This window comes from Danio aesculapii, chromosome 21 (genome assembly GCF_903798145.1).
Source record: "Danio aesculapii chromosome 21, fDanAes4.1, whole genome shotgun sequence".
Taxonomy (NCBI): domain Eukaryota; kingdom Metazoa; phylum Chordata; class Actinopteri; order Cypriniformes; family Danionidae; genus Danio; species Danio aesculapii.
Window position 1 is genome coordinate 39,628,225 of NC_079455.1, and position 14,885 is coordinate 39,643,109.

The 14,885-nt window shown below is 35.8% G+C and overlaps 1 protein-coding gene across 1 annotated transcript; it reads left to right on the forward strand.

Annotated features, from left to right (window-relative positions):
* The first annotated feature begins 6,367 nt into the window (after nt 1–6,367).
* Nucleotides 6,368–13,577, forward strand: LOC130215249 (proteinase-activated receptor 3). Its single transcript, XM_056447165.1, has 2 exons — nt 6,368–6,470; nt 11,007–13,577. The coding sequence occupies exons 1-2, from the start codon at nt 6,392–6,394 to the stop codon at nt 12,059–12,061; spliced, it is 1,134 nt and encodes a 377-aa protein (XP_056303140.1). The 5' UTR covers nt 6,368–6,391; the 3' UTR covers nt 12,062–13,577.
* Nucleotides 13,578–14,885: the final 1,308 nt, after the last annotated feature.

Here is a 14,885-nt window from a genome sequence, read left to right on the forward strand (position 1 = left end):
CAATCCTGGTTTGTGTACATTAAATCAGCTTTATTTTGTACATTAACATGACGGATATCCATACAGCTGTGGATATTAACGTGTATCCTGTCACAGTTAACAGTGCAAAGTTAAATGCGTGTACTGTATGTGTGTCTTACTTACTTCTTACTGTCGTATTTCTCACAAACGTTATTTGAGATCTGCTTCATGTTTGTCACTGTGCTGTTTATTTTTAGGCACGTGGGAACGATGGGCAGGGAGAACTAGGCCACAAAAACAACTACAGTGGGTTCAGAGCAGAAATTTGAATATTTCCAATATTCTGAAAGCCATAATCAATAATCTGATGGGTGTTTTGAGCTGAAACTTTACAGACACATTCTGGAGACACAGAAGACTCGTCTTAAATCTTGAAAAAGGGGTGAAATAGGTGCCCTTTAAAATATTTGCCCTAGACTAAAAATTTAATTAAAGCGATCGTTCACTTTTTATGCACTCCATGATTCTCATATTACATATCGTCTTACTAGTTGGTCACACGCTAGTAAAACGGTTTTAAAATCAGTTAAATCACTTTATAAACAGGCAGTTAAAGTATTTGATCAGAAGTCTATTAGGTATCATCATTGTAATATAATACAAAAACATTATTTATTGAGCTTTGATAATATGAAATATTTGGCTGATGCTTGTATGATTTTTACAATTTTAAATGGATTTGCTCCACCCCCATTATGTGAGTTTGTAACACACAAGTACAATAATGATCAAGCAACACAGTCTGTTACCAGGGGAGACTGTGCTGTGCAGTTCAGACGTACAACTTTTACACAATCAGTCTTCTCAGTTAGAGCCAGTCATTTTCCTATTGATTTTTCCTATTAACACAATTCCTATTGATATAAGGGGTGTTACAAATTATTCAACTTTTAAATACAAGTTAAAGAAATGGCTAAAAGCTAATCAAGTTTGTAATCATGTGTAATTCTTTTGTCTAACATTTTAAGAAATTCTTATTTCCTGTTTTGTCCCTTTGTCATGTGTAACTTTATTGTTTTTATATGTGTTTTATTTTAGGTTGCCTTTTAAAATCTGGCAGGGGGCAACAGATGAAAATTAGCCCTTGTGGCTAACTCTGGCTTATTTACAGTTTCACTATTATTAATGAGCATTGTCTCTTAAAAAATATATATATATATATATAAATTCAAGAGTTTATTTACTCTTATTCATTTTACTCCACCAACATCTTGGATGACGAAATACTAACAACAAGAATTTGTAAAAGCTGCACTGTAAAAATTGCTGTAAAATTTACATTATTACACTTTGCCCTATATTAATTACAGTACATTATACCCTAAAGTATTATAATACTGTCAATTTTACAACAAATATTTAGTTTGTGAAACTGTATAATGCCCAGTTGACTTATGTAATTTGATAATTTTGCATGTCGTTTTTATTTTATTATTATTTATTTCTTGCATTTATTATGATTATTATTATTCATTCATTCATTCATTCATTTTCCATCGGCTTAGTCGTTATTTCAGAGGTCACCACAGCGGAATGAACTGCCAACTATTCCAGCATATGTTTTACACAGCAGATGCCTTTCCCGCCGCAACTGGGAACTGGGAAACAACCATAAACACTCATTCACACACACACACACACGCACACACACACACACTCATACACTATGGACAATTTTATTTCTCTAATTCACCTATAGCGCATGTGTTTGGACTGTGGAGGAAACCGGAGCACCCGGAGGAAACTCGCGCCAACACGGGGGGAACATGCAAACTCCCCACTCAAACGCCAGCTGACCCAGCCGAGACTCGACTGCTGTTCTTGCTGTGAGGTGACAGTGCCAACCACAGTGCCAACCGGCCACCCTGTCGTCCATAAACTTATTTGTAATTTTGGCCAAAAACCTTTCAAATGATCAGAAAAACAAAAATAATTAAAGTAATTATGATGTCATAGTTTGACGGTGTTCCATTGGATTGGAACATGCAAACTCCACACAGAAATGCCAACTGGCTCAGCTGGGACTCAAACCAGCGATCTTCTTGCTGTTAGGCGACAGTGCTAACCACTGAGCCACCGTGTCACCCTATTTACTCATTTAATAATAATTTAATATTACTTAATCGTTAAATGGAGTTAACTTGTTGACAAAGCTTTGGCAGCGGGCTTCCTAACAAATCATCTACTCCATAAAACTTGGCAGACAAGCCCTCTGTCGCTGTTCATCTCATTCCCTGGAACCCATACTTCCTCCCTCCATTTCCTTGCTTCCCATTAGCAATCCTTCCCTCCTAGGTTGAATCGGGGGTCCAATCACTCTACCAAAACATTACAGAGACAGTACCCAGCAAACAATTTTGTGTTTAACAGATGTCTAAACGCAGACAGCTTGGCTAAAGCAAGTCTAAACCTGGGCTGTCAGTGAAAATCTAACAGACATCTAAGAATAGCCTAAAACTAGACTAGTAGTCAAATAGACAGATTAGACAGACTTTACATGTGTAGTCATTCATTTCTCTATACTTGATGACTAGTCTAGTTTAAGCTAGATGTCTTCTAGATTTTCACTGACAGCCAAAGTTTAACCATGTTTTAGCCAAGACGACTATGTTTAGACATCTATTAGACATCTATTAGACATCTTTTACAAACAAAAAAGTCTCTGCACATCATCGTAGGACGCCCAATCAACCTACCTACCTGTTCACCATTTATCCTCCTCTGGTGCCCTTCATCCCACTCTTCCCTTACCATCTCTACATCCCCACAATAAAGTCTAGCTCAAAGAGTGGCATGGTCCATGCTAGTAAAAATTATTTTATTATTATTTTAAAATGGTTTGGTTTTCCTTTTGCAACAAACAATTCAACCCAAACTTACTGGTGTCTTGCTTTTCAGAACAATTATTGTTTTTAAAGCAGCTTTACACACTTCATCACATTACAATGAGCAGAAAAAAGATCTGCTGTTGTGTTTGACATCCAATCTCTGTTTAGCATCCAAACTAGTTTTGAGGAAGTTGGGCTCTGTGACCTGCATGACAAGGGTTAGACTATTATTAAACCAATTGTGTGTGTGTGTGTGTCTGCGGATATGTGTGGGTGCGCAAGAATGCATGGTTTAAGAGATAACTGAAGTTTACATCTAAAGTTTTTCTTCTGTGGGAAACAATCATGTTTTCTATTTTTCACATGTATTTGATGCACTCTCACAGCATTACAGCCGACCGCGCGCCGCTAAAACCAGCAACTGCGAAAAGACAAAGCACTGATGGGAAGTGAAAACATGTCAGTTTGTTGTCTCCTGTTTTCATATCATATGTGGCTTCTGTACTCGCTTTATCTCAGCAAACAGGCGTTTCCTTCACAACGTAGTTTATCATCGTCTGCGCCCAAACCTGAGGGAAAAAACAAGACCAAAAAAAAGATGTGATGACCAGCAGGTCTACATTTTGGTTCTAATTTATTATATAATTAAAGTCTGTGAGAAATCAAAATTTCCAATGTCTGTTGTAAAATGCGCACATGATAATTCTTTAGGTGAACTGTAAATGTGTGGACAGACTTTAAGTTTTTATTTCATTCATTTATATAATATTTAATTTAAATTATTGCACACTGTTTAGAAACAAATTATTAAATAAATAAAATAATAACAATAAACTGACCAGCATCTTAGTATAGTAGAACAATAAATATAAGAATAAATGTATTAATATCTGAGAATAATAATATGTTTAAATATATTAAAATGATTAATAACTGAATCGTGTTGGGGAATACTATCTATCTGTCTGTCTGTCTGTCTGTCTGTCTGTCTGTCTGTCTGTCTATCTATCTATACATACATACATACATACATACATACATACATACATACATACATACATACATACATACATATACACATATATACATATACACATACAGTTGAAACCAGAAGTTTACATACACTCTAAAATAAGGAACATAACCATTTTTTAAAAATGTCTGATGGTAAATCATACTAAACGTTTACTATTTTAGGTCCGTTAGGATTACCTAAATGATTTACATTTGCTAAATGCCAGTATGATTTGAGGATTTTTTATTTATTTCTAGACTGTCAAAAGTTTACACACATTTCCCTGGTATTTTTTTAGCTTTGCTTTTAAACTGTATAACTTTGGTCAAATGTTTTGGGTCTCCTTCCACAAGCTTCTCACAATAGTTTGAAGGAATTTTGGCCCATTCCTCCTGACAGAATTGGTGTAACTGAGTCAGATTTGTTGGCTGTCTTGCTCGCACAAGGATTGAGATCAGGGCTTTGTGATGGCCACTCCAAAACATTCACTCTGTTGTCCTTAAAGCACATTTTAACTAATTTGGCAGTATGCTTAGGGCCACGGTCTGTTTGAAAGACCCATTTGTGGCCAAGTTTTAATTTTCAGGCTGATGTCTTGAGATGTTGCTTCAGTATTTCTACATAATGTTCTTTCTTCATGATGCCATCTATGCTGTGAAGTGGACCAGTCCTTCCTGCAGCAGAACAGCCCCACAACATTTGGCATGGTGTTCCTAGGCTTGTAAGCTTTCCCCTTTGTCCTCCAAATATAACACTGGTCATTATGGCCAAACAGTTCAATCTTAGCTCCATCAGACCACAGGACATGTCTCCAAATATTTGTCTTTTTCCCAGAGTAATTTAGCAAATTGTAATCTGTTTTTTTGTTGTTGATTCTGGCTTGTTGATTTTCCCATGTTGTCACACAAGGAAGCAGTGTGTTTGACGTTTTCCTTAAATACTATTCTACAGTTGTGCCTCCAATTAACTCAAATGTTGTCAATTAGCCAATCAGAAACTTCCAAAACCTCGACACCATCATCTGAGCTTTTTCAGAGGTATAATAATCTTATTGTATGTGAACTTGACTTTCAAGAAAAGTTATAACAATTTCTCCAAAAATATCTCTCTCATTACTCTGCTATTGAGCAGAACAGAAACAAATGTGATAATCCTAACTTTCCTAAAAGAAAATAGGTTTAGTCACATTAACATCTGACTTTTTTAAATGCCTTTTTATACAGTGTATGTGAACTTCTGCTTTCAACTGTATAGATACTTGCCAAAAAAAGAATTAGTTTAGTTACTTTTTATGGAAAGTAATGTTACGTTTGACTTACTTTGCATTACTTTTCCTTACCTTTGCTGAGATTTGATTTCTTTCAGAAATTGCAGGGCTTTTTAGTAGAGAAGCAATTAACAATGCACTATATATATACACATATATACACCTTCATTTACCATTAAAACACATCAAAATTTAGGTAATAATTTAGTAATGTTTTTAGTTTTTTGACTAGGTTAATTTTAACTCAGCAATTTTATTTTTAAAGCTAAGTCATTAAATTAAAAAGTAATTTGCATTACTTTAAAAAAATAATGAAAAAGCTCCTCAAAAATTATTGCTTCATTTTTTTAAAATAACACACTACTTGTTCCTTAGAAAAGTAATATTATTATGTAACTCGTGTAATAGCAGTCTCTTAATTAGAATACAAATTAAATACATTAATGACTTAAAAAATAATAAATAAATTGACTAGTGTAGTAGCTGCAATATAGAATAAATAAATAAAATGAACTCAAATCTTAAACAAATAATATAAACAAACGAAACAAAAATAATTTAGTAGACTATCAACTATAACCATGAACTATATAAAACTTTTTCATTCATTTTCCTTCGGCTTAGTCCCTTTATTCATCAGGGGTCGCCACAGCGGAATGAACCACTAACTCTTCCAGCATATGTTTAATGCTGCAGATGCCCTTTCAGCTGCAACCTAGTACTGGGAAACATCCATCTCACATTCACACACACACATACACTACAGACAGCTTAAAGCTTGTTCAATTCACCTATAGCACATGTGTTTGGACTGTGGGGGAAACCGGAGGACCCAGAGGAAACCCACGCCACCGGGAACATGCAAACTCCTCACTGAAACGCCAGCTGACCCAGCCGAGACTCGACTGCTGTTCTTGCTGTGAGGTGACAGTGCCAACCGACCACCATGTCGTCCATAAACTTATTTGTAACTTTGGCCAAAAACCTTTCAAATTATCAGAGAAACAAAAATAATCAAAGTAATTATGATGTCATAGTTCGACGGTGTTCTATTGGACATGAAAGGAAGAACATGATGTCATCGTTATGGAACGACACCGCTATTCTGACGAGAGAGAGAGAGAGAGAGAGAGAGAGAGAGAGAGAGAGAGAGAGAGAGAGAGAGAGAGAGAGAGAGAGAGAGAGAGAGAGCGAGCGACTAACTCTGAGGACTTCATTTGATTTCAACACACGGAGCAGAAAGTGTTGAGACCAAACTGAATGTGTTTCTCAGTCATGGGGAAAGTCTTCTTGTTCGTTTTGGTCACTTTATTTCTTCTGAACACGACGCAGACGCAAGGTAAGCGAATTAATACGTGATTCACTGTACAACAATCCGCTGCACTGTGGTTTATTGTCCATGTGTTTCCTGTCATCATCAGTGTGAAAAGTAATTCAGTTGACTCATTTATTTGAATTATAGGCCTATTAGTATTTTATAGACTAATTAAAAAACGCTTAAGAAGCTCTAAAAAAGCACATGGGTAATTCTCTAATTAAATGTTAATATTCTTGATGGGACAGTTCACAAAAAATAGGAAAATTCTGCCATCATTTACATTTTCTCATCCTCCGTTTGTTCCAAACATTTATTAGTTTCTTTCTTCTGTTGAACACAAAAGAAGATATTATGAAGAAACGTGTGAACATTGACATCCATAGTATTTGTTTTTCCTACTATGGAAGTTAAAGGTTACAGGATTTCAGCATTCTTCAAAGTATCTTCTCTTGTGGAAGAAAGAAGAAAGAAACTCATAGTTCTTTAGAACCACTTGAAGGTTACAGGATTTCAGCATTCTTCAAAGTATCTTCTCTTGTGGAAGAAAGAAACTCATAGTTCTTTAGAACCACTTGAAGTAGAGTAAATAGAGCAAATTGATATATTTTGGATGAACTATCCCTATGAAGATTGCATTCCTTGGTAAAATCCAGGCATATTTATTCAGCCGACTACGGTAAATAGTTTAGGAGTTTTATTTAATGTTAATCTAACCTGTAAATTATTTTATGTATATAATTATTTTATGTAAATAATTTACAGATTAACTATTATTATCAGACACTTTTAATCAAAGCGACCTTTAAAAAGAGGAACAAAGCAGTTTAATTTCACGCTCAGCAATAAAAGGTATACAAAATCTGTCACTGTGGTGGTATATGTTCTCAAAACTACACGTTTGTACCGTACAGTAAGTAAATAAAGGTTTATTTATATAGCACCTTTCACAGAGATCACAACGTGCTTTACAATAAGAGAAAAGCAGAAAACACAGTTAGCCCTTATCAGGCTTTTTACAGCAGAATAATGACAACAGTGTTGCCAGTTAATTACTGTAACTGAACCATTACAGTGAGTAGCTGGAAACAGTGTTGATTACTGTAATAGAGCAGTAGCGGTAACTAACCGGAAACTGCTTACAGTTACTCACTGTACTGTAGTGTTACAACTCACAGCATTACACTGCATCCACATTAATAGTATGTAATTTATAGTTATTGTAGTGTTACTAAAATTAATCAACATTCTTAACTGTTATTAAATTAGAAAGGATATAAATTCTTCAGACAAATATATTTTATTTTTATTAGCAAACAAATATACAGCAGAAAATGTACAACAAAATTAAAGAAATCAGCAGATATCAATACATTTTCTATTTACAATGAAACAAAAAGGTTCAATTAATAAACAACACATGCAGTGCCTATAGCACAGGTGTCAAACATTTAAATATCATCTGACATATAACAGAGGGCCACAGGTCTGCACAGTTTAGCATTAACTCCAATTAAACACACCTGATCAAACTAATTGAGGCTTGTTAGAAATCTACTGGTAATGTTGAAGCAGGGTGGGAACTAAACTCTGCAGGAACTGAGTTTGACGACATTTAAACAACTACCAACATTTATCACAATCACATCTCCAATAAAAAAACAATATACATTAATTAATTAACAAACTCCATTCAAAGCAAAATAAAAATTGTTCAGTACTGATCCTCATGTTGTTCCAAACCTGTAGTAATAAAAAACTAAACAAATAACCTGATTTATGAATTTAAGAAACCCTTTATTCTAGAAATACCACTTTTACTTGCTTCATTTGATGTTTTCCAGTCAACGTCATTGAGCCTCTGCAAAAAATGTATGGAAGGGCTGTTTAAGAGAGAGATTTTTAATTTAGCCTTTAAATGTATGTCGTTCGTATACTGTACAGTACAATACTTACCTTTGGATAAGCTCAAATTTGGCCTTACTTGACTCCTGATATACAAGGTTACAATAATATAAGGTTAAAAACAAAAAGTTTCAAATAATTATAAAAAATTTGCATATCAAAAGAACACACACACACTTACTCTAGATGTGGTTAGAAACATGTAACTTCCTCCGGAGGACCTGGAGGAAACCCACATGAACACAGGGAGAACATGCAAACTCCACACAGAAACGCCAACTGACACAGCCGAGGCTCGAACCAGCGACCTTCTTGCTGTGAGGCGACAGCACTACCTACTGCGCCACTGCGTCACCATGTATATATGTATGCAATAAATAATAATTATTTGAAATGACCAGTTATAAATGGCTTTGTATGGTATCTCTGCTGTTATCTAATATATTATAGTAATACTTTAGTTCAACTCTGTTTTATTGATGCACATTAGTCAGAGAGCTACAGTTTTAATCACAAAGAATCACAAGATGTCAACTGTTTCAGTCTTTCAGCAGAAAACTATTACATAATATTTTCTCTCAGATTTAAACAATACAATTATATATTCTTCCATCAAGAACTATATAAAATAAAAAAACAAAACACAAATAAAATATATACAATAAGAATAATATAGATAAAATAACATTATAGATAAAAGTAATTCAAATAAGGCTGTACAGCAATACAGAAAAACATATAAATAATATTATGCTAAATATATTACAGTAAAAAACAAATATGATGATAATAATAATACTTAAATAATGAAAAAGGAAGATAGAAGAGGGAATAAAAACTGGGTTTTCAGCTGGAGATTACTTCCTCTAGTCCAGCTGTGTTTTCTTCATTGGAAATCACTTCACTACATATCCCAGAAGTCTGTGCACCAATCACTCCTGCCACAGCTGACAGTCATTTGGACACACACACAGCTGATGCTCAGGATCTGTATCCATGTTTTCATCCACGATAAGAGATCATGTGATGATAAAAATGTTTGTGAATGGACAAACCAGCAGGCTGAGCACACTGTAAACCATCTGAAATGTTGTTTTGGTCATTCTAAAACGCCTTAACCGTTTCAGTATTAATGTTATTATATTATTAATGACCTCCAGAATCAAGAGCGTCTGTGCTCCGCATCTCACGTAATCAAACGCCACCGCGCGTTCACTGCGTGTCAGGATTGTCTTCTGAGGCGCAAGTCATTTATTAAATGAAGAAAATATTGACGCAGCTTCTCCTACTGCAGCGAATTCTGTTTTTACTGTTGATATTTGGCGCCAGTTAATCAGGAAGTGACGATTTTGTTTGCTTTGACTCGTTGGATGGAAATGCTGCTTTATTCGCACGTCTTTTATGCGATAACCCAGTTTTGCGCTTAAAGTTCATTAGAATTTTTGGATGGAAACATAGCTATTGATTATTTGGACTATTTAAACCCCTCTGTTTTACACACAAGTTGCTTGAGTCTTGTAAAACTGTACTGTGAACATTACGATGCATTTCCTTTGCCTTGTCTTGCCGTGTTTTTTACCCTCGCTTTGTTTTGTTTGTTAATTTACGTTGTCTGCTGCCTGCCACATTACATATATTTTCTCTGTGTTCTCCATTCATAATTAAGTCAGGGGCAGGAAAAATAGTTCAACTATAGATTTTGTTTATTTCTTTGTTAATTATCATGTATTTATTTATTTATTTATTTTTTCAATGTGAGAGGAACGTTTGCCAAATAGAAAAAAAAATCAGTATTACCACTGACTGTATGTGTTTAGAATATAATGTTATTTGATTTAATTTATTCATATAATATTCATGTTATACAGTCAGTGCACTTGCTAACCACTATATTTACACCTTGTTATTATCTGGTTGGATCCATTTTTAGTCTTTAGTTGGCACTGATTCAGCAAGGTGCCAAAAACTTTTCAAAGACTTATTGATCCTTGTTTTCAAAAAAGTATTTGCTGCAGATTTGTCAGCTGCACGTCTGGTGACTTTGTTTTATACATATATTTGTTGATTAATAAAAGTATCTTGTAAGTAAGTCAGAATTTGTCAAGGGAATAAATAATTTTGGGCTTGACTGTGGTATATATGCTGTTATATATATTTGCTGGATAAATATAGGTTTTCCTTTGGCTTAGTCCCTTTATTTATCAGGAGTCGCCACAGCGGAATGAACCGCCAACTATTCCAGCATGTTTTACACAGCAGATGCCCTTCCAGCCACAACAGTACTGGGAAACACTCATACGCTCTCACATACACACTCATACACTGCGGCCAATGTAGCTTATTCAATTCACCTATAGCACATGTGTTTGGACTGTGGGGGAAACCAGAGCACCCAGAGGAAACCCCCACCACACGGGGAGAACAAGCAAACTCCACACAGAAATGTCAACTGACCCATATGGGATTCAAACCAGCGACCTTCTTGCTGTGAGCCAACAGTGCTAACGACTTAGCACTGTGCCACCGGCCGTAATATAAGTTGCATTTGTGAAATCCAAATATGAACTTGCATGTCATTATTTGTATATATTTCCATATATCAGTTCCTGTATGGGCAGCTATTCCTAACTCATCATTTTCTCTGTCCTCTTGCAGGAAAGAAGTCCAGCCGGATCAAACGAAACAGCACTGGCAGCATCAACCCGAGGACATTCAAAGGAAGCCTGATTAACATCTCGTTTTCTTCTGACAAAATAGCAGAGATGCAAACACCACCGTGCTCCAATGCTGTTGTGTTAAACAGCAACAACACTGCAGTTTACCTTCAAGGGCCTATAAGCATCTGGTTCATCCCTGCCATCTACATCATATCCCTGGTCGTCGGCATTCCTGCTAATATCGCCATTTTGCTCACCGTTGGAACTAAAGTGAGGGTCATATCATCTGCCATTTTATATTGTAGCCTGGCGGTGTCTGACCTGCTACTACTGTTCAGTCTCTTCCTCAAGACGCACTATCATCTCAACGGAAACAATTGGATATTTGGTGAAACTGCTTGTCGCGTTACAACCGCTTTCTTCCATGGGAATCTTTACTGCTCTGCTTTTACTCTGGCCTGTATTAGCATTAAGCGCTACATAGCTGTGGTTCATCCGTTCTTCTATAAAAGTCTGCCGAAGCGTTCATTCAGCGCTTGGGGCGGCTTGATCGTTTGGATCGTTTTTATCGTCACGCTTTTGCCTGAATGTTTAGTAAAACAAAGCTACCACATCATGCATCTGGGAATAACAACATGCCATGACGTCCACCCTGATAATATAGAGTACCGGTGGCTTGAGTATTATAATTTGGGCTTGACATGCGTTGGTTTTTTTGGACCCCTAGTGGTGACAATAGCTTGTTACGCCTCTATCGTCTGGCACCTGAATCGCTCGCACAGAGACTGGGCTCTTTATATTAGAGCGAGCTCGTTGAACTTTGTTATTTTCGTCGTGTGCTTCGGTCCGAGCAGCTGCTTTCACTTCGTGCATTATTTTCTGCTGTCTTTGGAAATTACGGAGAGTTTCTATATGTACTTCAGCGTGGCTGTGTGCTTGTGTTGTCTGCATAGTGCCCTGGATCCGTTTCTGTTCATGGTCATGTCCAGGACAGTCAGAACAAATCGGTATTTCCTTACGCGCAAGGGACCTGCACTTAGTATCTCTACATAAAGTCAACATGAAATTTCGTCGTGGAAAACACTTTACTCTTGTGTGCTGTTTAATGCGAACTGGTTGAAACAATTAGTATTGAACTTGTTTTAAAGTCAGCGTGAGCAGGAAGTTGCTGAGACTTTTATTTCAGTATGTTGATGCACTTCTATCTGAAACTGAATGTTCGGTAGGGGCCGGGGCTTTCTGTTTGCGCATAATTCCCTCATAGCAAACTAATGGTTAGAGGGGCGTGGCTAAGAGTATCGTAGCCGTCAAGCTGACGTCAACAGAGAAGGACTGCCGCTCCAAATTGCAGAAGCAAATGGTCAGAATTTGATTGAAAATTACCAAAACAAACTATTTTTTGGTGAATCAACTTGCATTTATTAATTGTTCACCTAAAGAATTACAATGAATAGCAAAATAGACATAGTAAATTTAGTAAATTCAGTAAATTCCACATGGAAAAAAGACTATAAGCACTTATATTTTTGTTCAAAAGATTTATTTTGAAGCAAATTAGTGATTTTAGGGATGCACCGAAATGGAAATTCTAGGTCGAGACTGAAAATACTAGATGCACAAGGCCAAACATCGAAACTGAAACACGTTGTAATAATTATTTTTTATTTTATTACATAATCTACAGTAAATCTTTTCGAATTGGCCTCAAAAACTTAATTTATACACTGTAATATGAACTGTATTTTACTGTAGGACAGTTATGCAGTATGTTATTGTATTGTAAAGTTGCATTGTGAAAATTACGTACATTAATACTGTAAACACATATAGAGATATAAGATAAATGATGCTGGAAAGGTAAATACAGTATTCTTGCTGATTTACAGTAAGTTTCTGGGGAACTCCTGCCAGTAAGATACTATAGATTCTACAGTCTACTTTATTAAAAAAACAAGCTAATGAAATAACCACATTTTTTGGCAGTAAGATTTTATTGACAGTGAATTTATTTACAGTTCCAGAAGCATAATTTTATCAGCATTGCCACGACAGCACGGTAGCAATTGTAAGCAGCAGAAATAAGTATACCACATAGAAATGCATTATTTGAGCGTTACTTAAATGCATTATTTGCTTTTTCGGTGAGCATGTGCGATTCATTCATACATGTACATGAGCTAAAAATCCCCAAAGCAGAATATTTAGATATTTTAAACTGGCTGACTTCATACAAACTAGCTGACGGTGTGGTTTGGTTGAACCAGTAACAAACTGCACTTGTGCATTGCAAGCCATTGAAATGAATGGGTTTCATAGCGCAGCATTTTCTGCATCTGGTGTGAAAGCTGATTCACATCATGCAATGACTACAACCTATTTCGTCCTATATTTTGCCAGTTTTCTCTTCCGGATGAAAACCAAATATGCCATGTTCGTCAATAATTTTGGTGGCCGATAATTCAATGCATCCCAAGTGCTTTTATTTATCAAAGGCAAATTAAAGACACAGTAAACACATATAAGAATGTAACAATTTGTTCTATTATTTAAAATAAACTCTGGTCTTTTAAATTTTCTGATATCATAAAATGCTGAGAAAAATCAGTGGTTTTGTTAAAAATGTTAAACAGTACTGTTTTCAAAATTTATAATGAAAGCAAGACGTTAATAAAATGTATTTTTTTGAATATAATTAATTATAAAATCATTTTATTTTTAATAAAAATAAGATGTTTCTTGAGCATCAGGATTTCTGAAGGTGATTCGACACTGAAAACTACATTTTAAAACATACTGAGATGGAAAACGGTTATTTTAATTTGCAACAATGATTAATTGTGTTTTTATTAAAGGGGTGGTCCAGATTGTCTTTTAAAGGCTTGGTCGTGTTAATAAGATAGAAAGCAATGTGTGCTCATGCTTCATTTGTAGAAAATCACGTTATTTTTTAAAATATATATCTTACTTTGATTATATACAGCTACTCTGCTAACATGAAAACCACTGTCATATTTCCTAGTTCCTCTGAAAGGCCCGTCCTCAAGAGGCTCTGATTGATCAGTTAACATAATGTGCTGTGATTCGCGGATCGGCTCCAAATAACCAGGAAAAGCACCACGCCTCTGATAGTACGTACTGTGAGCTATTAGTCGTATCAATTAGAGAATGAATAAACTAGAAAATGAAAAGGACACAGCTGAACCTCACGCCTCCTCTCTAAAATAAAATCTGACAAGTGTCTTTCACATATTCGGAATAAGCATGTGTATAATATTAAACCTTCACATATCTTTTGCACTTTCGTTATTTGAGATGTCGAATGCAGGGAAAGTGTCCGCATAGACAAGAAAATACACTGAAACGACACTGCTGCAGCGCTGCTGAAGACTGTGTGTGTTTATAGCGATTTGACTGATAAATATGAATTCGTAGCTAAATTCTTTACGGTGCCAAAGTGCATTGCCCATTGTTTACATCCTTGTTTACGTCCTTGCAACAACATACTGTTAACGCTAGACACTATGCATGTCTTAGATCAATTTTAACAAATAAAAACACTTCCAGCTTTTGGCTCACAATCCACAGCTCATCGATTATGGTTGGAGCTGCTCCTTCTTTGAGGAGTTTTAGCCAAATCAGGCACTAAACTGGGAGAGATTCTGGAGCTCTCCTTTGTCAAATGTTAGCTATATGTTTTTTATAATGCTCTGGACCATTATTAAAATAAAACTGCAAGCACTTCTCTCTTTGTGTCGTGTCCTTTAGAAGCCCAAATACTGAAACAGAAGAAGCTGTGTGGAAATAGCAGCGTTTGGACAGCATTTTAGCTTTCTCTGCTGTAACATTACAGCGCCTCTGGCCATGCCCCTTCACTACA